The following is a 27,344-nucleotide window of genomic DNA, read 5'->3' as shown; positions in this document are numbered from 1 at the left end:
ATCGCTGCAAATCACCATATGGCCGCTCTTCTGCGCTGAAAGTCTAAATCCTCTCTCGGCCGCCCACCGGCCGATGGCATTGGTAGCTGCCTGTATCCTGATGCGTGGAATCCTATGGGTGTCACCCACTGCCATCAGAAGAATGTCGTCCGCGTAGACAAACACGAAGACTCCCCCAGACAGGACCTGGAACAGGCTATTCATGGCGACGAGAAAGAGGGTGACGGCAAGAACAGAACCTTGAGGTACTCCTGTTTCCTCGTGGAAAGCTCGGGAACTGATGTTACCAATTTTGACCTCAAAGGTTCGGCGTGTGGCGAAGTTCTTGATGAAGTGCAGTAATTTCCCGTCAACGCCCCAATCTGCCAGAGTTTTCAGCACTAACGGGATCCATGTTCTGTTGTATGCCTTTTCTAGGTCCAGTGCTACCATCTCCATGTGCTGACGGTTCCTGTTGGCTTCGGCTATCACGTCTCCGAGGGTCGCGAAGTAATTGTTGGTGCCCATACCCGGTCGGAAGGCGAACTGTCGATAGTCCAATTTCCTATTTTCGGTTAGAAAGGTGACCAGGCGTCTATTCGCCATTCTTTCCAGGATCTTGGATGAACAGGAGGTTAAGGAAATTGGACGGTAGCCTTTCACGTTGTTGCTGCTTTGACCGACCTTAGGTATGGGTATTACTAGGCTGTGTCTCCAACCCTCGGGAAATTCGTGTGTATTCCACAGGTCGTTAAAGATGCTGAGAAGGGTGGACTGTCCGAGCTGAGACAACTGTTTAAGCATCTTATAGCCGTTACCGTCAGGGCCAGTTGACTCACCTTTTGCGGAACGTAGGGCAACAGAAAGTTCCTCGATGGTGAAGTTCCGGTTGAGAGGATTATTAGGACGACTCATAGGGACCACAAAGTTGCTGACCGAAGTGATACCCGCTCCCTGTCGACGGATGAAATCGGGCTCATATTCGGAGATCGAGGACAATCCCGCGAAATATTCGCCGAGCGTGTTCGAAGTATCTACCGGATCGCTGAAGGTTATACCATCCACTTGAAGAATGGGATTGTATGGCCTTCTCTTCCCATTTAGTGCATTTACTCTGCGCCAAAGATCCGCAGAGGACTGCTTTTCGTTGATAGACTCCAGAAAACCAGTCCAACTGTCTAACTTCGCCTTCCGGATTAACCGCCGTACTCTGATGTGTTGCGCTCGATACCTGTTCATAGCAGCTTCCTTCATTGGGTCTCCTACTGGTAGTCGTTTGGCCGTACGCAGAAACTTTCTCCGCTTCTTGACCTCCCACATGATGTCCTCGGACCACCAATGCAGCGCTTTTTTCCCCGGAGTGGTTTTCGTTCTTGGGATGGAGGCTTCGGCCGCCTCCATAATGGTTTTGTTGAAAGTGGCAATGGTGGTTGGGTTGTCTCTAGATATCAAGAAGTCGGAGGATGTTTGAAAGGCTGTCCAGTCAGCTCTTTCGAAGATCCATCTTGGTCTGCGAGTAGTGAGCGGCGGCGGGCCGTTAAAGCTGATGGTTATCGGGTGATGATCGCTGCCATGAAGGTCGTCGGCTTTGTTCCACCCTAACCTATCCACCAAGTTGAGGCTAGCTGCTGAAATATCAATGGCTGTGTGGCTCGTTCCTCTACGGAAAGTGTCAGTGCCGTCATTTAAGACCGAGAGCTCCATCACCTCCAAGAGGTCGGCGATGATATTCCCTCTGACGTCTGGTGTTTGCATTCCCCAGTTGCAGTGATGAGCATTGAAGTCCCCCAAGATGATTTTTGGGTCCTCCAAGCCTGCTACCGCTTCAAGCAGCTTCCGTCGTAGTTCCGGGATTACGCCACACGGCAGGTATATACAAATGATGGTCACCGGAATCGGGGCCTCGATTCGGACTGCTATTATTGGCAGGTCAGTGGATATTTGTTTTCGCAAATGGGGAATGTTTCTCCGGACACCCAAAGCAACGGAGTGTTGCAAAACAGAGCCCCGCTTAGTGTACCAGTGGAATCTACCCCCGACAATTTTCTGTATGTTCGTTGTGGAAATTCGATTTATCTCTTGGAGTGCGATGACGGACGGACATAGCTCTCGGTCAAGGATCTCCAGTTCTCCCAAGTTGTTGTACAGTCCATTGATGTTCCATTGCAGAGCGAGGTTGGTGGATGTGTTGGTGGACATACTTTCCTGGTGATGGGCGGTGTGGTGGGGTATCAGAGGTGTAGTGGTACTGAATGTGACGATTCCCGGTGGAACTCCATCGACGATAACAGGTTGGGCAGCCATTCCACTCGGAAGCAGCCGAGGAAAGGTGGTGAGGTTCGTTGGGGAGCTGGAACTCCCGGCCATAGCTTGCGTGAGATCTCCTCGGCTACGTCTCCATGCATCATAGATATTGGCATCGGACCTCGCTTCGGCTGGTATAGGCGAAACAGGCCTGTCATGAGCTTCCAGTGGAGTGGTTGTGGCGGCCGGCTTAGCCCTGGCGGCGAGACGAGCGGATCTTCGGCGGATTGGGATATTAACTGTGGATGGTGTTGTGTCGGCAGCTGGAAGGATCGCAGTGGCAACGATACGCGGTGTTGTCGAACAAGACAGCGGTGCGCGGCGACTGGGAGTAGAACTCTCAACCAGCGTTCGTTCACTTGACCCGACGACGGGAAAAAACGGTTCGGCGTCACTGCAATCCTCTGCGCTACTTTGTGATTTGGCGGTGGATACTTCGGTGATAATGGCACAGGGTAGCGGAAGTTGCACAATGTCGGCAGAAGAAACTCCAGGGGGTATAACGTCCGCACTGACGGGGCCTCGACTACCAGGGAATATCGCTGGGTTTCGTTCTTCATCGACGTTGGTTTGTTTCTTCGTCCACAGGCTGCAGAGGTTGTCCAGCAGTTCCGGTGGGGGTGTAACGTCCGCATCTACGGGGCCCCGACTATCCCTACCGGAGAGCTGATTGGTGGAGTAGTGGTTGGCGACAGGTGAGGTAAGAGTTGGACGAAACACTATTTGGGCTGACGGTCCTTACCGCTAGTCAGCGGTGGGTATGGAGAGTCTGATCGCTGATTAGATCGAGGGTTATATGGAGGCAAGGCGGGTTGCTTGCCTACTGTTGACGATCTCTGATGGATGTCCTTCGGTGGTTGTGTAAGCGGGGATTCAGGTTTTCTTTTATTCGAAGGCGTTGCATTTGTAGTTCGATCTCCAGACTGGGCGGTAAGAAGTACTGGTGTAGACGGAGATGGTGTTTTCGTAAGCGTGTCATCTAGTTCGTTGGATTCTATGTCGGAGTCAGAGGAATTGACCAAGCTGGAGTTTTGTGGTAATATGCTTGTGGATTCGGCCGGTCGGGAGGATGTAGGGGTGTTTAACAAGGAGGGATGGCTGGAATGGGTGACTTTTATTACCTCGGATGTTTTGACACTTTTTGTTTGGGGCAATAATGACCTGGCTTTCGATATCTCCTTCTGTTACAGAGTGATGATTTTGTCCTTCTGGGTCAATCGTTGCTCCATGGCCGCTAGTGTATTGGTCATCTGATCGATTTTATCCACCAGAGACTTGATCATCTCCGTGTTTTTTAACGCCTCGATACGTTGTAACTCCATTGAAGCGGCCATGTTCGCGATAGTAAGATCTTTTTCTTCTATTTTTTTCACCAGGTCATTTATTTTTCGATCCGGGGCTGCCTACTTATTTGGTATGTGGTCGGGTACTCTGTCTCCTCTGACAGCTTGGGCATAGCTTACCGACCGACCATTTTCTGCCTCAAAGATTAATCTTGCCATTTTGTAATCGACGTCCCTGTCCACTTTAAGCTTTTGTATTGTATTCTCCTTCCGGTATTCCGGACAAGAACGGGAAGCAAGATTGTGACCTGCGGAATTGCATCTGCTGCAGAACGAGGGCTGCTGGCATTTGGGACCTTCCGCCGGAATCGCATGGTTAACGGAACAATTCCCACAGGTTGGCGTATTTTGTCTACACTTGGTTTTTGTGTGACCGAATGCCCAGCATTTAAAGCATTGCATGGGCGATGGGTAATACGGCCTCGTTCTTACTCGCAGATAGCCAAAGTAGATGAATTCAGGTGTACATGTACCATTCACTGTCAGGATTAACGCAGGAGTGTTTTCTACTGCGTCTGGACCGGTCCGTCGTTTGAGTCTTCTAGCCGCTGTCACTTTTTGGTCTTTGAGGCAGTCCACAATGTCCTCCTCCGACATATTAATTGTTTGTGCGCAACTGACAACACACTTGGTGCTGTTCAAGTGTTTGTGGTAGGTGACCTTGACGTTTGTACCATCAGATAATTGTGTCAGCTGTAGTAGAGCATCCGCTTTTTTTTTTATTACGAACTTTAAGAGCGTAAGCCGTACCATTGCTCTCTGGGAAGGCGCCCTCGATTTTCTTAACACAGCTCTCAATAGATTTACGAATGAGAAAAGGTGCGGGGGGGAGGTCCTTATCTTTACCGTCATCGCCAACACCAGTAATGCGCAGTACAATAAGCTCACCGTGTTCACCATCCGGATCCATATGTTCTGGTAACGTTGCTCCCGAATAACTGCCTTGAATATTGCGGTAGTTCCCACCGCCTTTATGGCCCCACACCGTGGGTGCGGGGCCGGGGACATCCGCCATAGCGGCGGCCCAGCGAATACTCAATCACTGCCAAACACCACTAAAATGTTTTTTTGTTATCACGCACTACGGGGGAGGCCCGACCCTTACCCGACAACCGGTACGGCTTCTATGTCCACAAACAGCACGAAAATTATTTGTTTTGTACAATTAAAAAGTGTTACAAATTGTACACCAAACAGGAGAACACAAACGATATGTCCAAAAACTTGTGTACGGCGCTGTAACCGCACCAGCGCTAGCTACTCAACAAACGTAAACAATTGTTCACAATACTACTGGTACACACGATATTCGCGGCGGATAAACAGGCGATACGGACACAAACTAACGACGGTAAAACTCACTTCCACGGCCTGCGTGGTGCCCCGTGAAATTTACACGTACAATTATATATAATGTTAGACAAAATAAACATAAACAACGATTATTCGCAGCGGGAGAAAAATCTATGTCTACTCGCTTGCGATATAACAATGGCTGTGGCATAATACCCCTGTTATAGAAGCTCGCTTCCTTATTGGCAAAAAACTCGGATAGCCAATTTTCACAGACCTCTTTTGTGGCTAACTTCTGACTACCTAGCTCGTTCGCCATGGACAAAAACAGGTGGTAGTCACTTGGTGCAAGGTCCGGACTATACGGCGGATGCAAAAGAACCTCCCATCCGAGCTCCCGGAGCTTCTGGCGCGTCACCAAAGAAGTGTGTGGCCTAGCGTTGTGCTGATGGAAGACAATGCGTCCTTTGTTTATCAAACATGGCCTCTTCTTCATGAGTGCTACCTTCAAGCGGTCCAGTTGTTGGCAGTACAGGTCCAAATTGAGCGTTTGGCCATAGGGAAGCAGCTCATAATAGATTATTCCTTGACAATCCCACCAAACACACAGCAGAACCTTCCTGGCCGTTAATGAGGGCTTGGCCACCGTCTGAGCCGCTTCAGCGGGCTTCGACCACGACCGTTTGCGCTTCACGTTGTCGTAAGTGACCCACTTTTCATCGCCAGTCACCATCCGCTTCAGAAACGGGTCGATTTTGTTGCGATTCAGCAGCGATTCATATGCGTCGATACGGTCAAAGATGTTTTGACGTGGGACTACGTCTAACCGGAGTATATGGGGGGTAAAATGAAAACCTAAACACTGAACATGCAGGATAAAATGAAAGATTCCGAATGCTTATAATGCGAACATTTCTTACCGGATCAGAAAGATGTTGGCATCAATTGATAGGGAATATTTCTACGCTTCTATCGTACTTAAGAAAATGTTATTTTTCATTAGTTGAACAATTGAATAACTGTAAAATGTTAAACGTTATCTAAACGCCCTAACTGCCTCATTTTGATTGGCCCGATCTACGGTTTCCCTAACACAGCCATCAAAACCAAGCAGCCTTGGGAAAATCGGCATCGCAAATACATGAAAGTATGTTCCCTAACACAGACTTCAAAACCAAGCAGCGTTGGAGAGATCGGCATTGCAAATACATGAAAGTCGGGGGTATTTTTGTTCCGACTGAAATGTATTTCCCTAACACAGACTTCAAATCCAAGGAGCGTGGGGAAATTGGCATTCCAAATACATGTAAGTCGGGGACATTTTTGTTCCGACTGAAATGTGTTTCCCTAACACAAACTACCAATCCATGGAGCGTGGGGAAATCGGCATTGCAAATACATGAATGTCGGGGGTATTTTTGTTCCAACTGAAATGTATTTCCCCAACACCGACTTTAGAACCAAGGTGTCTGAGAAAGTCGGGGGCATTTTTGTACCGACTGAAATGTGTTTACATAACACAGACTTCAAAACCAAGATGTCTGGGGAAATCGGCTCAGCAAATAAATGCAAACTGCGGGTACTTTTGTACTCGCTTGCCTTTGTGCAAACTAGAATATGTTTCCTTTAATACGGTCTTCCGGGGGTACTTCTACACTTGCATGGTTTTTTGCACTCCTAAAAGTGTTTTCCTAACACGGATTACAAAAGTGGGTACGAACACTACGCTTTGGCTCGGCTATTCAAGATTGCATTGAAGGATATGCCTTCATATCCTCTGCTCACTGAATTCCTACGCATACCATTTGATGATTGGGCAAGATGTTGATAATCTATTGCTGCGATGACGCCTGTTGATTAAACAATATGCGTTCGACGTACATGTCAAAATCGAAACTGAGTGCCTGAAGTTCATCAAATCAAGCAAATTCGCGGTTCGAGAAATACGTACACTTGAGTGATGCAAACTTCAGAAGGAAACGTGAAATAAAATAATCGTTTGATAATTCTTCCGTTCACATGTTTTGTCCTAGGCGTCATACCAAACGTAAAAGGACTGTCATTAAATTTACTTGTAACGAATGCATGAATAGATCTTATATGGAATAATACAATCTTTTTACTCACATGGCAAATATATTGAATTCAATTGAATTCGGGAATTGTTCTATTCAATCAAAAATTTAATCAATACAAACAAATGATTGCTACGCTAAGATAGTCCCACGTCAACCTTGCGGTTATATCATAGATATAACCCACCCATTTTTTTTTTGCGTCAACGTGTGTGGCACCCATACATCGAGCTTCTTTGTGAATCCAAACTTCTTCAAATGGTTAACAACGGTTTGATGACTTATCCCCAGCTCTTGGCCGATGCTACGGCTGCTACTATGTCGGTCTTTCTCGGCTAATTCAGCGATTTTCGACGACAGGCCTTCCGGAGCGTGGCGCATCTTCGACGACCTCTACACCAGAACGAAAACGTTGAAACCATCGTTGTGCGGTGGAAATGGAAACTGTATCGGGTCCATAAACTGCACAAATTTTATTGGCAGCTTGAGATGGATTTTTGCCTTTGTCATAGTAGTACTGTAAAATATGTCGGATTTTCTCTTTATTTTGCTCCATATTTGCGACACTATAACTCACGAACGACTTAACCAAACAAAACACTGTCGAGGACTATATTATAGCCCGCAATACCTTTCCAACAAGCTATAGTATGACTCGATACAATGAATACAACTAGAACTACGCGCTTACAACGACACCTCGCAGAAATACCGCAGGACTTTTTTGACAGCCTAATATATAACAGTCATCTAGCATCCCTGGATATGAGTTCAATGTTTACATTTGGTTGTGTTGTTTGGAAGAGGCCCATTTGAAAATCTGTAAAATTAGTAATTACTGAACTGAATTTGATGGTTGCAGTTGAAAACATACATTGCTTATGTAATACTAGTTTAGCCGTGAAACAATTTTTGAAGATAAAGGCAGAATAAAGGAATACTGATGCTTTGAATCAACAAGGTGAACAAACACGAGCCAGACGAGCTACTCGTCTGTTTTTAGTCGAGCTCGGCTTCTGGAATATGAAAACAAACGAGACCAGCGTTCGTCTGCTCGTCTCGTTTTCTGGAATAGGGCCCAAAGTAAAACTCGATTCTGGGACCAACCGTTCGGGGGAATATAGGGTCATTTAAAAAGTATTCGCGGCTATTTGTCACTAGATGGTTTTGATGGTCATATATGGAAGATGGCGCCTAAAAGGAGGCATTTTTGATTACATTTTATGTAAACGAAGTGTGATTAAACAATCGAATAAAAAATAGAGGAATTATGGTAACATCGACACCCTAAGAATTTCCGCACATTTTCAAGACATTCCATATTTTATTGACATCAAATTGTTACAGAACCTCTCTTTAATTCTTCATAAACCATTCTTCAGAATCTGTTCACCACTTATTTAGTAGAACTCGAATTTTGATGGAATACAGAACATTGTGTTTTTAGGTGAAGTGTAAAATGGGTTAAATTAACACCTTGAAAAAAAAATTAACAGGAGGGTTGTGTCCGCGACACAGCCACATAGTTGACGTAGGATTTCGTTACACTATCTAGATTTTGGATATGTTTAAAAAATTACACCGTTAAACTCTTTGATAATGATTCTGTTATCGACGAAGATCCAAAACACGGTGTTTTTAGCGTGCTGATCCAGCAGCTTTAAAGCTGTAATTTATTAAGGCATGTTACATACATCTGATGGAATCAAATAATAAATTTCTTACATTTTCAGTATTTCAGCTTCTCTTCTCGACTAACTCGATTCTAACCCTACTTCTGGGATGCAACAAAAGTACAACGAGGTCTAAATGCAAAGATATAGAAATTGAAATTTCTACCAACTTCAGATGAATATTGTTTGTTACTTACTAATCTCGTCTTAGATTTTCTTTCATAGTTCAAAAACGGCAATAAACCTTATCTACGCTAGCAAAATACTCCGATTTTTTATTTAAACAATCCGATTGCGCTTCCAAACGATATCTATAACTCACTGATTATGACTTTTTTTTCCATTTCCGTTACAAACGTCAGAGTGACATATTTGCCCGCGCGAGGGAATGGTCAGTGGATTCACTCCGATGCTCACACATCACAATCGAGTGATCATAACAGAAGGATGGTGATTAGTCGTTGGATGGTGCGTGTTACTTTAAATGAAATACCGAATTTAATCTCGACTATAAAATAGCTTCCGTTTATTTCGCTTCTCTCGTATACAATGCGTTTTTCCCGATCCTCTCTTTCTTCCCCTCTTTTCTTCTATGCAAGGGATCCGTCACTGCTGTTACACTGTAATTCGATAATAAACATAACACTTTCCCCTTTCTACAAATAGATCCTTCACTCCGTATTATGAATCTCATCCAGCACATAGTCGTCGAACCGAAGTGGCTTTCTGATCTGCCGTTTCATCTTCGTTGAGGACAGATCAGGCTCTGGAACCGATGGTGTACGTTTGCCACTTTCCGATCCAGGCGATTCTCGCTGCTGGTTCAAAGGTGTACTCCACTCTAAAGTTTCTTCAACATCGTCTTCCTCCGCATGATCAGTTTCGGTGCATTCCTGAGTTTGCAGCTTCTTCAGGTGAGACGAATTACGTCGGTATCTCTGCCCTGCAGGTGTCTCGACAACAGGGAAATTCCATCCCTGCTTGTGTACCACACGTGTTGGCTCTGAATGAAAAGTTGGCGTCAACTTATTGGCAGGGTTCAGGTTCTTCATAAGCACACGATCATCAATACGTAAATTTGACTCCTTTGTTCTTTTCACCGCATCATAGTGCACTTTGGACTTGAATTTGTACCTTCTGTCATTATCTCTTACTTCGTCATTTAAGCCTTGACTTGATTGAGAGAGTTGTGGGATCCAGTCGCGGAATTTTCGTCCAAATAGAATCTCGGCTGGAGAATACCCTGTCGCCGGATGAGGTGTCAATGCATACACGTAGTTGTATTCTTCCAAGTCTTTCTTCCAGTCTGATTGGTTGAGTTCCGCTATCCGTAGAATTTTGAGAATGCTCCGATTCTGACGCTCGACCTCACCATTGGCTTGTGGCCAATATGGCGTGGTGTGACGCAGCGTTAATCCAAACTCCCCACAAAAGTCTTCCATTTCTTTGCTGGTAAAATTCCTTGCATTATCTGTCAACAGTATTTTAGGAACTCCTAGTCTCATAAACAGAGGACGCAATCTGGCAATAATGTCCGATGTTGTGGTTTGTCGCATCACTTCGATGACTTTATAACGGCTGTAAGGGTCGATGATCACCAACAGCGATTCTCCTGAAGGCAGAGGTCCAAGAATATCCAGATGCAAATCTTCCCATGGCTTTTGTGGTAGTTCTCTAATCGCCATTGGTTCCGGGGGTTCCGGGGGGGCCGCTTTCCCAACTTCTTGGCAGTCCAAACAGGTACGTACCGCTTTCTCTACGTCTCTATCCATTGTTGGCCACCAAACTTTGGACCGCAAACGTTGATTTGACCGTTCAATTCCTGGATGGCCGATGTGGGCCAGGCGAAGCACCCGTTTTTGTAAACTATTTGGTACTATCAAACGCTCTCCTCTCAGTAGCAGTTCACGGCAACAGTACAACTCGTCTTTAAAAGGAGTAAACTTTTTAATTGCATCATTCCAACGACCTGTCTGCAGAGCCTCTTTTACTTCCGCGAGGATTGGGTCGCTGACGGTATGCTTCGACATTTCTTCGATGGTCAATGCATTAGGTTTCGCACTCTCCATAATTGCCAAAAGTGATGCTTCTCCAAAGCGATCGTAAGTAGTGCAGTGCTTGAATCTTGGCAATCGCGATAGTGAATCCGCAATGTTTATTTTTCCCGGAATATGTATTATTTTGAAACGGAAAGACTGTAGCCGCATGGCCCACCTTTCGATTCGTGGACAAGAAACGTGCCCTGGTCCAAAAATCACTTTGAGTGGCTTATGGTATGTCAACAGTAAAAACTCCATCCCTCTCAAATAGATTTGCAATCGTTCCGTGGCCCAAACTAACGCCAAAGCTTCCTTCTCGTTTTGCGCGTATGACTTCTCAGCATCCGAAAGTCCTTTGCTAATGTAGCAGATGACTCGTTTCAAGCCGTCTTTCTCCTGCAGTAGTACACCTCCTAAACCAGTGGGACTGGCGTCTGCAATCAAAATCGTCTGATCATGTGGAGAATAATATCCTAGCGCCTTCGGATTCATCAATACGTCTTTAATTTTTTGGAACGCTTCCCTTTGCTGGACTCCCCAATGAAACTTCGAAGTTTTTCGAAGAAGATCACGAAGTGGCGTCGTTAACGTTGACAAGTCGGGTATGAACCTCCCAAGATATGTTATAGTACCCAGAAAGCTTCGCACTTCCTCGACAGTAGTGGGTTCTCGAAGTCTCCTTATCGCGTCCACCTTGTTCCACGTTGGCCTGATTCCGTCCGCCGAAAGAATATGTCCCATAAAAACTACCTCTGATCTTCCTAGCTCGCATTTCTTGTGATTGATAGTAAGTCCAAACTCCTTCAAACGATTCATTACGTCACGCAGAGTGTCGTCATGTTGTTGTTTCGTAGGGCCAAACACGACTATATCGTCGATGAACACTCGAACGCACTTTATTCCTTTCAAAACACGCTCGATAATACTTTGAAATACTTCAGATGCGCAATTCATCCCGAAGGTCAACCTTTTGTAACGATAGTATCCCTGGTGAGTAGCAAACGTAGTGATGAATCTGCATTCCTCCGCCAAAACTACATGATGGAAGGCCTTGGTTAAATCTATTTTAGAAAACCATTTGCAATTATGCAAATGAGGTACTATGTCATCGAAGGTAGGAAGTGGGTAGTGCTGTGGAACGATAGCTTTATTAGCGGCTCTCATGTCCACGCACAACCAAACACTCACTGGATCACCAGCCTTTGGACTAATAACTAGGCGAGATATCCATGGGGAATCTCTCGGAGCTGTTTCGATTATATCCTGTTCGAGCAGATGATCTATCTCACTTTGTACTTTTTCCTGCAACGGAATTGGAACATGACATTTCGTATGTTGAACTGGCTTCACTTTATCGTCAATTTGAAGCGAAACTTCAAAGCCTGCTACTTTTCCTATTTTGTTATTCTCATTCACAATCCACACGTTTGTATCGATTTTGAGAATCTGCAATTGGGTGGCTGTATCACGACTCAGCAGACTTGCCCCTTTGTTCTTCACAACGAATACTTCAGCAACCACATTGTTATACTTGGTTGCGATGTTAGCCGTAAATTCACCGATGACTTGCAAGTTGATGTTTCCGTACGCCTTCAGGGTTCGCGTGGAGACTTTGGATTGAGAAAGAACGTTTATTTTGAGTTTCTTCAAATAAGACCAAGTGTTGCTATCAATCACATTCACTCCGGCTCCAGAATCAACGATCCATTTGATTTTTACACCCCCCCCCCCCCCCACACTGCAAACTACTTTATCATCTTGCGTGTCATCCGTACTAGCAGCAAAAACATATTTAACATCATCTTGCGGGTCTACAATTCCACTGCCACTATCATCCGAATCACAAATGCTCTCACTTCCACCTGAAGCTTCTTCTCCAACCTGACGAACACGCCAATGTTTTCTCTTGTTACGATCATTCACTGCCTCACGTTCCTTCGTCTTACAGCATCGCCGGAAATGCCCAATCAGACCACACTTCTCATACTTTTTATCTTTTGCAGGACAACAATCATCGTTGGCAAAATGTCCTATTCGTCCACAACGGAAACACTCGTTTTTGTAAGTTGTAAGTTTGTTAATATCTGCTGATTGCTGCAACTGTCGTCTAACTTTCTCAATCGTCTCTAGAGAACGCCCTTCTTTGATGATCTCCTCCAACGTTATTCCTGGTTTCGTTAATATTTTTGCACGAAGTTCATCCGATGATCCTTTTTCGAAAATTTGTTCTTTTATATTCTCATCGAGCCAATCTCCATATTCGCATAGCTTACCTTGCTCCCTTAAACGCAGTACGAATTTCGAAATCTTTTCATCAGATTCTTGCTGCAAATTCCGGAATATGTGACGTTCCTGAGGCAAGCACTTCATGGGCAAAAAGTGCTTATCCAACACATTAACAGCCTCCTTGTACGCGTCTGATCCAACCGGTACTTCCTGCTCTTCGTTTCCCACCAAACTGTCGTAAATGTCCTGCACACCTTCACCAGCATAATGCAGGAGATATGCCTTTTTTCTTGAGGCAAGCGCCACATTATTCACGTCTAAAAATATTTCAAATGCTCGCTTCCACTTTTTCCACCTCGAACTAACGTTGGTCGTGTCGTCCGGATCAAACGGTGGTACTCCTGCTCCAGGATTCATCATTAATTCTTTCCGACTTCAACTTATCACCAGTACTGTACGATACAGTGCGTACTAAAGTACAAGAACAAAATGGCGTCTTCACTGCTTGTAGTATTTTCTCAAAAACTTCTTCGTTCTTCCTAACAACCGCGCACCGTTAAGCTTCGATTTTCGACCACGAATTTAATCCACGAACAAACGCTTTCGCATTCGCGAAATCCGTTCCTCGTCGCCAATGTTACTTTAAATGAAATACCGAATATAATATCGACTATAAAATAGCTTCCGTTTATTTCGCTTCTCTCGTATATAATGCGTTTTTCCCGATCCTGTCTTTTGACGTGGGACTACGTCTAACCGGAGTATATGGGGGGTAAAATGAAAACCTAAACACAGAACAAGCAGGAAAAAATGAAAGATTCCGAATGCTTATAACTTGAACATTTCTTACTGGATCGGAGAGATGTTTGCATCAATTGATAGGGAATGTTTCTACGCTTCTATCGCAATTAATAAAATGTTATTTTTCATTAGATGAACAATTGAATAACTGTAAAATGTTAAGCGTGATCTAAACGCCCTAACTGAATCATTTTGATTGGCCCGATCTACGGTTTCCCTAACACAGCCATATAAAACCAAGCAGCTTTGGGGAAATCGGCATTGCAAATACATGAAAGTGTGGGGATTTTTGTTCTCAACGAAATGTGTTCCCTAACACAGAATTCAAAACCAAGCAGCGTTGGAGAGATCGGCATTGCAAATACATGAAAGTCGGGGGTATTTTTGCTCCGACTGAAATGTGTTTCCCTAACACAGACTTCAAATACATGGAGTGTGGGGAAACTGGCATTCCAAATACATGTAAATCGGGGGTTTTTTGTTCCGACTGAAATATGTTTCCCCAACACAGACTTTAGAACTAAGGTGAGGAAATTGACATTGCAAATTCATGCAAGTCTGGGGCATTTTTGTTCCGACTGAAATGTGTTTGCCTAACAAGATGTCTGGGGAAATCGGCTCTGCAAATAAATGCAAATTGCGAGTACTTTTGTACTAGCATGCCTTTGTGTAAACTAGAATATTTTCCTTAACACGGTCTTCCGAAGTTACTTCTGCACTCGCATGTTTTTTTTTGTACTCCGAAAAGTGTTTTCCTAACACGGCTTACAAAAGCGGGTACGAACACCACGCTTTGGCTCGGCTATTCGAGATTGCAATGAAGGACATGCCTTCATATCTTCTGCTCACTGAATTCCTACGCATACTATTTGATGATTAGGCAAGATGTTGATAACCAATTGCTGCGATGACGCCTATTGATTAAACAATATGCGTTCGACGTATAATGTCAAAATCGAAACTGAGTGCCTGAAGTTCATCAAATCAAGCAAATTCGCGGTTCAAGAAGTACGTACACTTGAGAGATGCAAACTTCAGAAGGAAAAGTAAAATGAAATAATCGTTTGATAATTCTTCCGTTCGCATATTTTGTCCTAGGCATCATACCACACGTAGAAGGACTGTCATTAAATTTACTTGTAACGAAGAACATAATCTATCACAATGGATGAATTGACCTTACATGTAGTGATCCCCGATAATCGTTCGATTAATCGATTAATCGAATACTTCCTACAGAAATCGATTATTAATCGAACGAATACTGCGCAACCAATAATCGAAGCGAACAAATAATTTACGTCGATTAATCGATCCAAAAAAAAACATACGGTCGCTGCAGTTTTATCCTGAATATCAATCATTATCTTTGACGATCCCCTAAACTCGTAAACGAAACTCAATGCCGACACGCGAATTGAGCTTCGTTTACGAGTTTAGTGGAGCGTACAAGATCATTATTGATTTTCAGGCGGAATGAACACTTTTTTGATTCAAGATGGCTTTCTAGCAAATAAGAAATACTAATCTAACTAATTATTCTTCTCAGTGTGACGATTAATCGATTAATCGATTAATTGGGGCGATTAATCGTATCGAATAACAAACTGTTGAAAAGTATTCGATTAACTGATGAACGATTAATTTTAAAAATCGGGGATCACTACTTACATGGAATTACACAATCTTTTTACTCATAAAGTAAATATATTGAATTCAATTGAATTCGAGAATTGTTTCATTCAATCAAAAATTCAATCAATACAAACAAATGATTTGTACGATAAGGTAGTCCCACGTGAACCTTGCGGTTATATCATAGATATAACCCACCCATTTTCTTTCTTCCCCTCCTTTCTTCTATGCAAGGGATCCGTCACTGCTATTACACTGTAATTCGATAATAAACATAACACATACATTAGTACGTTATTTTTGGCAGCAATTTTCTTTTTTATTGCTATACTATGCCAAACTACACCACTTTCACTACAATAGATCAAACTAATGGTCGCAGTGGTCGCAATGCTCCTATAGAAGATTCCAAACTTTCTATACTATATGCTAAAGCTATCCTGCAAAACAATAATGATTTTATCTAAATTACAGGTTTGGATTGACATGAGGGGAAACGTAAAGAAAACACTAGCACACAACAAGCGAGAATTTAGAGCAACAGGTGGTGACCCCAATACAATAAAGCTATTGACACCGCTACAACAAGAAATCGACGCTAAAAGAGAATTACATGTTGCATTACATGGATAACAAAAATTGTTTTGCTAAAAAAAAGTGAAATTCGTGCGTGACTCTTTTCGGAACTCCATAGATTGCAGTCATGAAAATACATGAATAAGTTCATTTTCTGATAATTATATTTTTTGTAAAGCAAATTGTTCCACGCTGTCGTTTTTATTACACATGCATGCGTGCTTTACGCATATTAAGCTTCATTCGTTGAGGGAATTTCTGTTTTCGCCAAAACATAACCATATTAACACTTTTGGAAGTACATTTTCATAGCAGATGCCTCAAAGAAAGATTTGGCATCCTTTCTATAGTGCTTCGTGAAACATTTCGAACTTGTTTCAAAATATTTCATCACATTCGAGCTTGCTAACGAATCGAGCAGTTTTCCTCGATTTCTATAATTCCAGATTTTACTCGGTGTGATAGTGATAGTGATTGTATCGAATCCTCGATTCGATTTCTATAATAGGGCCCATAATCAATCATAATTATCGTTTCGGACCAGTGGCCTCCATTGCCATTTTATGGGGTTGCAACTCTCTGTTAGTCTAATCCTTAAAATAGAAACAAAAAATTTCTATTCATTTAAGGCAATCGAAATTAGACCTTTCGCCATGTTTCAATCGGTCTACGGGAGCTACATTTTGAGTCCTCAATTATATCCCATAGCGCATTTATCGAATCCAAATAAACAAATTCACGTTCTCTGGATACGTCAGGATTTCGTTCTAAAAATGCCACCAAGTGGGTAAATTGCTGTTTGTTTATCTTTTCTTTCTCTAAAAGCAAGACAAGATTCAAAATGTTAGCAAAAAAGCTAAATAAATCCAAAATTAAACTTACTCCATTCCGCGTGACTAGCTTCCACCATCTAAAACACAAGTGACAAATATACTTGTTTTTCCCCGTGACGTGACAGTATCGTGGTATTCGTAATAACACCGAGTTCATCAAAGTTGTCACGACGGATGAACTCTTCCGGATTCTACACACACGGTGACAGCCGTAATAACGTTGTATACAATTCACTTCCTTTTCACCGTGAAGTGACGTTCGCGATCAGGTCCTACACCTCCACCCTCATTGCCTTGAGAAAGGCACTCGATCCCTCGCCGTCCAGCTCGTCCAGCAACGATGTTGTCCAGTCGGTGTCCACACAAAGTGAGTACAAAAGTACTCAACACCAAAAAATACCCCCGACTTGCATGTATTCGCAAAGCGGATTTCCCCAGGCACATTGATTTTGAATTCCATGTTAGGGAAACACAGCTCGGTGGGAACAAAAGTACCCCCAACTTGCATGTATATTTGCAGAGCGGATTTTCACAGACACATCGATTTTGAAGTCTGTGTTGGGGAAACCGTAAATCGGGCCAATCAAAACTTGGCAGTTAGGGCGTTTAGACATTTTACGCTTGACATTTTACAGTTATTCAATTGTTCATCTCATGAAAAATTACATTTTTTTAATTGTGATAGACGTGTTGAAATATTTCCTATCTGTTGCGGCAATGGAACAGAAGTGCTGGGAGCACTGCGTGCAGCCCTATCACTTTCTTGCTGGGCTCATCGGTGACAGCTACATGCTGCCAAACGATAGACGTCAGAAGCTGAACCGGAAGCCGAGTCAGTAGTGATCGGCTATGCAGATAGATGCCTATTGTAAGATATGTATAACGCGTGTTTTAAGTAAAGAGTTAGTACGTTTACGATCACGTTTTATTATTTCCTCTCGATGTGATTATATCACGGCCACCTCCCACAACGTGACGTAACAGTGGCGACTCGGGTACGCGAATTTTATGTCGTTTTCGCGAAATAATAAGTGATAACCGAAAAAATCGCGCCTCCCACGCGAAAGAAGCGCAAGCTTCCATCACCTTCTGAAAACGATTCCGAGATGTCGAATGAGAACATTCAGCAGCCGTCGTCAATGTCCACTGACACGCTCATCCTCCAAGTGCTGAGACAGCTTCAACAGCAGCAGCTTGTTACGAACGAGCTCCTCCGCAGCCAGCAGCAATCCAACGAACAACAGCGCGTGTTCATCCAGCAACAGGAGAACACCCTCCGGAATATCCAGGTCCAGGTTCCGGCAAATCCCGAGGCGATTCTTGACTCGTTGGCATCGAACGTGAAAGAGTTCCGGTATGACGCCGGGAACAATGTAACTTTTTCGTCATGGTTGTCGCGGTACGAAGAGCTGTTTGCTAACGATGCTGCACGACTTGATGACCCAGCAAAGGTTAGGTTGCTGATGCGAAAACTCGGTATCACAGAACACGAGCGTTACTGTAGTTATATTCTACCGAAAACCTCGAAGGACTTTACCTTCGATGAAACTGTCGCTAAGTTAAAAGGGCTGTTTGGAGCAGCTGAATCGCTGATTAGCAAACGCTATCGCTGCCTCCAGATTGCTAAAAGCTCTACCGAGGATTTCATTACATACACCTGTCGGATCAACAAAGCTTGCGTTGAATTCGAGTTAGGAAACCTTTCAGAGGAACAGTTTAAAGTGCTCATTTTCGTCTGCGGTTTGACGTCGGAAACGGATGCTGAAATCCGGACTCGGTTGCTAGCACGAATTGAGGAGAAGAGTGACATTACACTCGAGCTGCTTTCCGCCGAATGCCAACGCTTGCTGAATTTGCGGCATGACACTGCCATGATTGAGGACACAAGTAGCTCTGTAAATGCCATCAAACATCGGTTCCAATACAAGAAGCAACCCCGAGCGTGGAAACAGACCACCAGTCCGTCGTCATCATCATCGTCATCGTCATCACCCAACGAGAATAACAAAAAAGTACCGCCTAGTCCTTGTTGGAAATGTGGAGCAATGCACTATGTGCGTGACTGTAAATATAAAGACCACAAGTGTTCAAGGTGTAACCAAAGCGGACACAAAGAAGGTTATTGTGACAGTGACAAGAAATCCCCTAAGAAGAGGTTGAAGAGACGATTGAGAAATCTAACTGTGGAAGCGAAAACTGTACAAGTGTCAGTAAACAATGTGCGCGGAAGAAGACGATTCGTTCCAGTTTTTCTCAACGGTGTCGCGGTTCGACTACAGTTCGACTCGGCGTCGGATATTACCGTGGTATCCAGTGCAACCTGGAAACACCTGGGACAGCCACCAACCAGACCACCGTCCGTTCATGCCAAAACAGCATCAGGTGATCCTCTTGACCTACAATCGGAGTTTGACTGCTCGATCACCGTCAACGATAAAACACATGAAGGTACTATCTACGTTGTTGCGCAGGATTTGCACATTCTGGGATTAGATTTGGTAGAGAAGTTCCAGCTAGACGCCATTCCCATGAACGTTTTCTGCCGCCAAGTAAACAACTTCTCTTCGTCCATGGTTGAGCGACTCAAAGCCGCTTACCCATAAGTTTTCAGTAGCACTCTTGTTCTGTGCACCAGAGCAACAGTACAGCTAGACCTCAAGCCAGGACAACGACCAGTTTTTCGTCCCAAACGCCCTGTTGCTTACGCCATGTATCAAACTGTCGATGAAGAACTGGATCGTCTGGAGCGTTAAAAGATCATTTCTCCCATCGACTACTCCGACTGGGCTGCACCGATTGTGGTCGTACGGAAGGCAAGCGGCGCAATAAGGATTTGCGGTGATTATTCGACAGGTTTGAATGATGCCCTTCAGCCGCATCAATATCCGTTGCCGTTACCCCAAGACATTTTTGTCAAACTCGCCAACTGCAAGGTGTTCAGTATAGTCGACATGTCGGAGTCATACCTCCAAGTCAGCGTCAACGAATCAACGAGTATGTTACTCGCTATCAACACCCACCGGGGCCTCTATAAAGTGAATCGTCTGGCACCTGGAGTAAAAGCTGCACCGGGAGCGTTTCAACAACTCGTCGACACCATGTTGGCAGGACTGGAGAACACTTGCGGTTATATTGATGATGTAATCGTGGGTGGAGAAACTGAGGGAGAACATTGGCAGAACTTAAACGCACTCTTCCAACGACTGAAAGAGTTCGGGTTCACGGTCCGTATGGAAAAGTGTTCGTTTGGTCGCAAGCAGATAAAATACCTTGCACATATGATTGACCAACACGGAATTCGTCCCGATTCAGAGAAGATAGAGGCAATCAAGTCAATGCCGGCACCCAAGGATGTGTCGGAAGTTCGGTCGTTTCTCGGAGCCGTAAACTTTTACGGGAAATTTGTGCCGAATATGCGTGCCCTGCGTAGCCCTATGGATGATCCGCTGAAAGCGGGAGCCAAATTTGTCTGGACGCCACAATGTCAGCGAGCATTCGACGAATTCAAAACCACCCTTTCGTCGGACCTGCTCTTGACCCATTATAATCCCAAAATGGAAATCATCATTTCAGCCGATGCTTCATCTGTCGGATTGGGAGCAACCATCAGCCATCGCTTCCCTGATGGATCAATTAAAGTGGTTCAACACGCTTCGAGAGCCTTGGCAGCTGCCGAGCGCAACTACAGTCAGACCGATCGGGAAGGATTAGCCATCATATATGCGGTAACAAAATTTCACCGCATGGTTTTTGGTCGCAAGTTCCTGCTTCAAACTGATCATCAGCCTTTACTGCGCATTTTCGGTAGCAAAAAGGGCATCCCGGTCTACACCGCTAATCGTTTGCAACGCTGGGCCCTTACGCTACTATCCTACGATTTCACCACTAATACGTGGCAACAGAAAAGTTCGGTAATGCAGACATCCTTTCCCGAGTCATTAGTCGACATGCGAGACCCGATGAAGATTTCGTAATCGCTTCCGTTACGCTGGAGAGTGATATGAGGTCAGTTGTATATAATACTTTTAACGTGTTTCCCTTGAGTTTTAAAGCAGTACAACAAGCTACCAAATCGGATCCGGTGCTCAAGAAAGTTTATCGGTACATCCAGGATGGCTGGCCGAATTCCCTAGCCAGTAATACTGACCGAGAACTTCTTCGTTTTTACAATCGCCGTGAATCGCTTTCTACGGTGCTGGGCTGCATCATGTTCGGCGAGAGACTTGTGATTCCGTCTCCGCTACGTAAGCGATGCCTTGTGGAGCTCCACAGAGGACACCCAGGGATCCAGCGGATGAAGGCTCTTTCGCGAAGCTACGTTTATTGGCCGTCGCTGGACAACGAGATCGCTGATTACGTAAAGACGTGCTCACCATGTGCTACAACAAGGAAGTCACCCGCCGCAGCCACACCTGTGCCATGGCCCAAGCCAGTTCGCCCTTGGCAACGCGTCCATATAGACTATGCCGGCCCCATTGACGGTGATTATTATTTACTCGCCGTGGATGCTTTCTCAAAATGGCCGGAGGTTATCCGTACACGTCGCATCACGGCATCCGCAACTATCGACATCCTACGCAATATTTTTGCACGTCTAGGTATGCCGGAAACGGTTGTGTCAGACAACGGCACCCAATTCACGAGTTTGGAGTTCGCCCAATTCTGTTCAACAAACGGAATCGACCATGTAACCATTGCACCGTTTCACCCACAATCCAATGGCCAGGTGGAACGGTTCGTCGATACATTCAAGCGGGCGATGAAGAAACTCGAAGAAGGGAGAGAGTCAACCATTGAAGCATTGGAAACGTTCCTGTTGGCTTACCGAAGCACACCAAATCGGTCAGCACCTGAGGGTCTATCACCATCGGAAATAATGTTCGGACGGCGAATACGCACCTGTCTCGAACTTCTACGTCCGCCAACTGAACGTCTACCATCAGTAACGCAACCTGTCAACCAGAAGAAGTTCAACATAAGATTCTTTAATGTCAGTGACCCTGTCTACGTCAAAATTTATACCAAGAACGTCTGGAATTGGGTTCCCGGCAAGATAATCGAAAAAGTAGGACGAGTCATGTTCAACGTTCTCACCGAAAATCGTCGCTCAGTTCGTTCACATCTGAACCAACTGAAAAGCCGAGCATCATCTGTTTTTGATCATGTTCCTGAAGTAAGTACATCGCCAAGACAGAAGCAACTTCCCTTGAATGTGCTCCTCGATGCTTGGAATATTTCGCCAATCAGTGATTCAAGCAGCGAAGTAACAGCTACAACTGCGAATGCAAGCGACGTGGTCCGGACTCCCTCGTTATCATCACCTGCTGGTTCGGGCAAGAACGCCGATCTGTCATCCTCGTCTTCAAGCACAACATCTTCCAGTTTCGAGTCGGCTGCTGCTAGCACACCGACCATACAACACATCATACCACGTCGTTCTTCCAGACAGCGAAGACCGCCAGTGAGATTTAACCTATAATCAAACCTAAAAGGGGAGATGTTGCGGCAATGGAACAGAAGTGCTGGGAGCACTGCGTGCAGCCCTATCACTTTCTTGCTGGGCTCATCGGTGACAGCTACATGCTGCCAAACGATAGACGTCAGAAGCTGAACCGGAAGCCGAGTCAGTAGTGATCGGCTATGCAGATAGGTGCCTATTGTAAGATATGTATAACGCGTGTTTTAAGTAAAGAGTTAGTACGTTTACGATCACGTTTTATTATTTCCTCTCGATGTGATTATATCACGGCCACCTCCCACAACGTGACGTAACACTATCAATTGATGCAAACATCTTTCCGATCTATTAATAAATGTTCGAGTTATAAGCATTCGAAATACGGGTAGGGTTAGCACACAAATCGGCAGAACAAATGTGTGGGAAAAAAGGAAGTTCTTCCAGTTTTCATGATTTAACCGTTTAGAGATTAGCGAATTGTAATGTATAGCATATCAAACAAATCTTAGAGAATTTCTGATTCGATTGGTATGCAAATCATGAGAATTCGTTCACAGTGGAAATATTTATTAACGTTAACTTTTTTTTCATAAAAACGTGACCTGTTTTCTGGTTTGGCACCATTCCTGAAAGACGTAGTTTTACGTAAAAAAATTATGTTTCAAATATGGCCTATTTCGCGAAACAATATTATCAATCAACGTTAAGGTGAATTTCAAGTGGCTGTTATATGTACAGTGGGGTCAAAATCGTGATTTTTGAAGATTTTGCTTGAATTTTCACCAGGAATTGGAATTATATTACATATTATATAGGAATTATATCGATATTGCAGCGAAATTAAGATAGATAAAAGCTGGGTGTCAAAAAAATTGATTATTTATTATTGATAGAAACAATCAAGTTCAATATGAATTTTTAGGACCCCCGCCCCCTTCCTAAGAGAGGGGGGAGGGGTCTCGAACTATCATAAGAAAGTTCTCCGGCCCCAAAAACCCCTACATACCAATTTTCATGTCGATCGGTTCAGTAATTTCCGATTCCATAAGAATCAGACAGACTGGCAGAGAGGAATCGGCTTTATCTATTCAATCAACATTGGGAACAGTAATCACTTCCAAATTTCTTCCAAACTTTGGGCTCGTGCCCAGTTTGCAATCATTTATTTATCAAGTACAACAGTTCGTGACCAATAATATGAAAGCAATCTCGTATCACTTTGAAATTTCCGATTTACGCAAATGTGATGGATAGAAAACATTCTAATTGCAAATGTTATTTTTCGGCTGTATTATTTCGTAAGGCTCACTGACCAATTCAATACTTTGATTAATCGGTTGAACACTGTTCGCAAAATAAGATGATTTTTCGCTATAACTAGGTCTGAATGTTAATTTATTCTTTTGCGTGAATAATGTTCGAGATTTATGTGCAGGGAAAGATTCTTCCAGAGGAAATAACGTCTAGTCGAGTTGACGGTTGAACTACTAATGAAAAATCTTTATTATTCTACAGTAGTTACTATGTTAAATATATAGCAACGGAACGATGTTGCATATGCCCAGGTTGCCTTGATGCTTCAACACTCCTCCTCAACATCGTATGGTACAATCCCAATGGCTTCCCGTAATTGCCGCAACTTCATTGCACCCAAGGGCTTGGTGAGAAGATCCGCTTGCATCTGCTCGGTGGGACAGTACCGAATGGACACGATGCCACTTGCTGCCAGATCCTTAATAAAACAGTACTTGGTGTCGATGTGTTTCGATTTTCGCGAGGTCCTGTCCGCCGCCGCCAGTGCGATACAGCTCTGGTTGTCTTCGTTGACTACGATGGGTAACTCCAGACGCTCGCCCAAGTCTTCAACCAATCGACGCAGCCACTGCAGTTCTTGCAAACATTCGGCTAGCGCGATGTACTCCGCTTCAGTGCTGGATAGGGACACACACGTTTGCTTCCTGCTTCCTCAGCCAACTAGTCCGCCACCGAACTTGAAGATGTAGCCAGTGTTCGACTTCCTGTTGTGGACTTCACCAGCCCAGTCCGCGTCTACGAAGCACTCCATTTGAAGGTTGCTACCGCCACCTAGATGCAGCTCGTGGTCCGCCGTACCTTTGAGGTAACGAAGCACCCGCTTGGCCTCGTTCCAATCTGCCGTGGTTGGTTTGGTGACCCGCCGCCCGAGAATGGATGTGGAGATCCCTATGTCCGGGCGCGTATTGACAGAAATGTACACCAAAGCACCAATTAGACTCTGGTACTGTTGTGCATCTGCCAACGAGTCACTGTTCTCCTCCGTTTGTTGCACGAATCCTGTCACCATCGGAACCCGGGAGGTTTTGCAGTTCCCCATGTTGAACCGCGCCAGAATCTTCGCCACGTATGATTTCTGGTTCAAGACGTATCGGCCCGCATGCTGTCGAACGCGGATTCCAAGAAAGAACGTCAGATCGCCCAGCTCCGTAATCTTGAAACTCTTCTTCAACGCTCCGACCAGTAACCGATAGTCCTGCTCCGTCTGGCACACAACCACGATATCGTCCACGTAAATCAGGATAAAAGTAAACACACCGTCCGAATTCCGCAGGTAGAGACACGAATCAGCTGCTGATGAGTAGAACCCCATTTCCTTCAGTACCGCATCTATTCGCTGGTTCCACACTCGCGCCGCTTGCTTCAGACCGTAGAGACTTCGCTTTGAAGAGCACACCGTATCAGGATCACCGTTAGAGTACCCCGGGGGCTGCTTCATAAAAATCTCCTCCTGCAGGGCGCCATACAGATACGCTGTCTTTATATCGATGTGTTTGACCAACAATCGCCGCTTGCTCGCTACTGTCAGCACAGTACGGAACGTGATTTGCTTCACCACCGGTGCAAAAACCTGATCGTAATCAGTTCCGTACTTTTGGGAGAATCCCTGTGCGACCAACCTGGCCTTGTATCGCACGATCTCCCCGGACTCATTCGCCTTACACTTGAACACCCACTTACAGCCTACCACGTTGCGCCGTTGGGGTAGCTTGGTGAGAATCCACGTTCCGTTGTCCCGGTGAGAGACCATTTCCTCGTTCATGGCCGCTTTCCACTTTTCACTGTCCGGACTCGCAATCGCTTCGCTGTACGTTTTTGGCTCTGCGCTCGTGTTCACGGTCAGGCCAATCGTGCATGTGGCGAACCGCTCCGGTGGAACTCCAATGTTTGCTCTCTGCGACCGTCTCACGCCATCACGTGCTGCCGGAACTACTGCGGTTTGCTCCTCCTGTACCGGCACCGCCTCGTCCGGATTATCTTTGGGTTCGTCGTCGCTATCCTCATCGAACCCGAAAAATTCTTCTTCGGACTCTTCGCTTCGCTTGGCGTCGAACAATGGCACCGATACGTCCACATCTGCAACGGTTGACTCACCTGGTGCTTCACGGATGGTTCCATCTTTCGCGTTCTTGTTCTCCTCGTCGAGTTCCAAGAAACGCACGTCACGACTGATGACTATCTGACCAGTTGACGTATTCAGCAAACGAAAGGCCTTGCTGTCCGACGCATATCCGATGAAGGTCATCTTGATTGATTTTCTTTTGCACCGGTTGCCACACGTATGCACTGCAGCCGAAAATCTTGAAGTGCTGCAAATCGGGTTTGCTGCCGAACCAAATCTCGTACGGCGTCGATCCAATCGCTGACGACGGCAGCCGGTTCTGGATGTACGCCGCGCTGTTCACAGCTTCCGCCCAATAGTGGTGAGGCAAGCCAGCATCCAACAGCATGCACAGTCCCATCTCGTTTAACGTTCTGTTCCTTCTTTCAGCAACGCCGTTCTGCCGTGTTGGTGCGTACCCAGCGGTGAATTCAGCCTTGATTCCCTCCTCAGCGTAGAATTTGCGTAGGACGTTGCTGGTATACTCGCCGCCCCGGTCTGAACGGATGACTTTCGGTTTCCGTCCAAACTGCGTTTCGGTGAACCTGATATACTCACGGATCCTGTCGGCGACTTCGGACTTTTCCTTGAGGAAATAGACGACCGTATAGCGGCTATGGTCATCTATCATCGTCATGTAGTATCTGCACCCACCCGGCGATGTCGTCATGGGACCGCACACGTCGCTGTGCACGATATCCAACACTGCTCTCGATTTCTTCTCAGCTTCCTGGGGAAATGACGGTCGTGCCATCTTCCCTTCGACGCAACACTCGCACGTCTGCCGAACTCCGCAACTCTTGATTTTCATTCCCGACGCCAAACCACGCCGCTCGACCTCGCCAATCACATCCGGATCTCTGTGTCCGAGTCTTCGGTGCCACACGTGCAGACAGTCAGGGTTGTGGCTCTTACCACTCACCAGCAACGATTTTTCAATCATGTTCAGTCGGTACAGGCCACCCGCGCGATCTGCCGTCGCAATCACCAACCCGTCATACACCAACGAACACTGATTCGCATCGAATTCCGCACGTACACCTTTTTCTGCGAGTTTCATCACTGAAATTAAGTTGCCTTCTAGTCCCGGAGCAAAAATTACACCAGTCAACGTAACGGACACTTTTTCATTGCGACTGTCCACACACTCGATTTTACAATCACCAACGCCCGCCGTACGAAGAACTTTTCCGTCGGCGGTCGAAATATCCGGACGAATACTCTCATCGAGACGCACAAAGTCACTGCGATTTTTCGCCAAATGCGAAGTCGCGCCCGAGTCGATCACCCACGCATTAGAGTCAGAAACATACTTATCGGACCGCACCATGAACGTGAACGACTTTGCGTCGTTTTCGCGCACTGTTTTGGCCTTGGCCTTTTCCTTTTTCTGCTCTGCCTTACCGCTTTCCGCCAGGAACGCCTTGCAATTCCGCTTCCGATTCCCCGGCTTGCTTTGTGCGACGCGCCGGATCCGTACATCCGCAGCGCTTGCTCGTCGAACCCGGAACACCTCCGATGTTTATCCGCTTCGTCCAACAGTTTGATCTTGACGAGCACTAGCGTAAGCTCATCCTCGTTCCTCACTTCCAGAGCCGTTGTGAGAGGATTGAACGACTCCGGAAGGCCCCGAAGTATTAGCGCAACTTTGAGGCACTCCTTCATTTCAAATCCGGAACTCTCCAGACGACCAT

General features: G+C 45.2%; 3 protein-coding genes across 3 annotated transcripts; 2 read left to right on the top strand and 1 right to left on the bottom strand.

Annotated features, from left to right (window-relative positions):
- Nucleotides 1-9,338: 9,338 nt before the first annotated feature.
- LOC129771968 (uncharacterized protein K02A2.6-like) lies at nucleotides 9,339-13,349 on the bottom strand. The gene has a single exon (XM_055776143.1). The coding sequence runs from the start codon at nucleotides 13,347-13,349 to the stop codon at nucleotides 9,339-9,341; it is 4,011 nt and encodes a 1,336-aa protein (XP_055632118.1).
- A 4,534-nt stretch (nucleotides 13,350-17,883) lies between these two features.
- Nucleotides 17,884-19,380, top strand: LOC129771967 (uncharacterized protein K02A2.6-like). Its single transcript, XM_055776142.1, has one exon. The coding sequence runs from the start codon at nucleotides 17,884-17,886 to the stop codon at nucleotides 19,378-19,380; it is 1,497 nt and encodes a 498-aa protein (XP_055632117.1).
- Nucleotides 19,381-20,777: 1,397 nt separating this feature from the next.
- LOC129771965 (uncharacterized protein K02A2.6-like) lies at nucleotides 20,778-22,256 on the top strand. The gene has a single exon (XM_055776138.1). The coding sequence runs from the start codon at nucleotides 20,778-20,780 to the stop codon at nucleotides 22,254-22,256; it is 1,479 nt and encodes a 492-aa protein (XP_055632113.1).
- The last annotated feature ends 5,088 nt before the right edge of the window (nucleotides 22,257-27,344 follow it).

Source organism: Toxorhynchites rutilus, chromosome 2 (assembly GCF_029784135.1).
Source record: "Toxorhynchites rutilus septentrionalis strain SRP chromosome 2, ASM2978413v1, whole genome shotgun sequence".
Lineage (NCBI taxonomy): Eukaryota > Metazoa > Arthropoda > Insecta > Diptera > Culicidae > Toxorhynchites > Toxorhynchites rutilus.
Note: the sequence above shows the minus strand (reverse complement) of the source record. Positions and strands in the feature narration are given on the sequence as shown.

Excerpts from the sequence above, each read along its gene's own strand:
- LOC129771968 (XM_055776143.1), bottom strand. The coding sequence starts at position 13,349 with ATGAATCCTGGAGCAGGAGTACCACCGTTTGATCCGGACGACACGACC.
- LOC129771967 (XM_055776142.1), top strand. The coding sequence starts at position 17,884 with ATGTCGAATGAGAACATTCAGCAGCCGTCGTCAATGTCCACTGACACG.
- LOC129771965 (XM_055776138.1), top strand. The coding sequence starts at position 20,778 with ATGAGGTCAGTTGTATATAATACTTTTAACGTGTTTCCCTTGAGTTTT.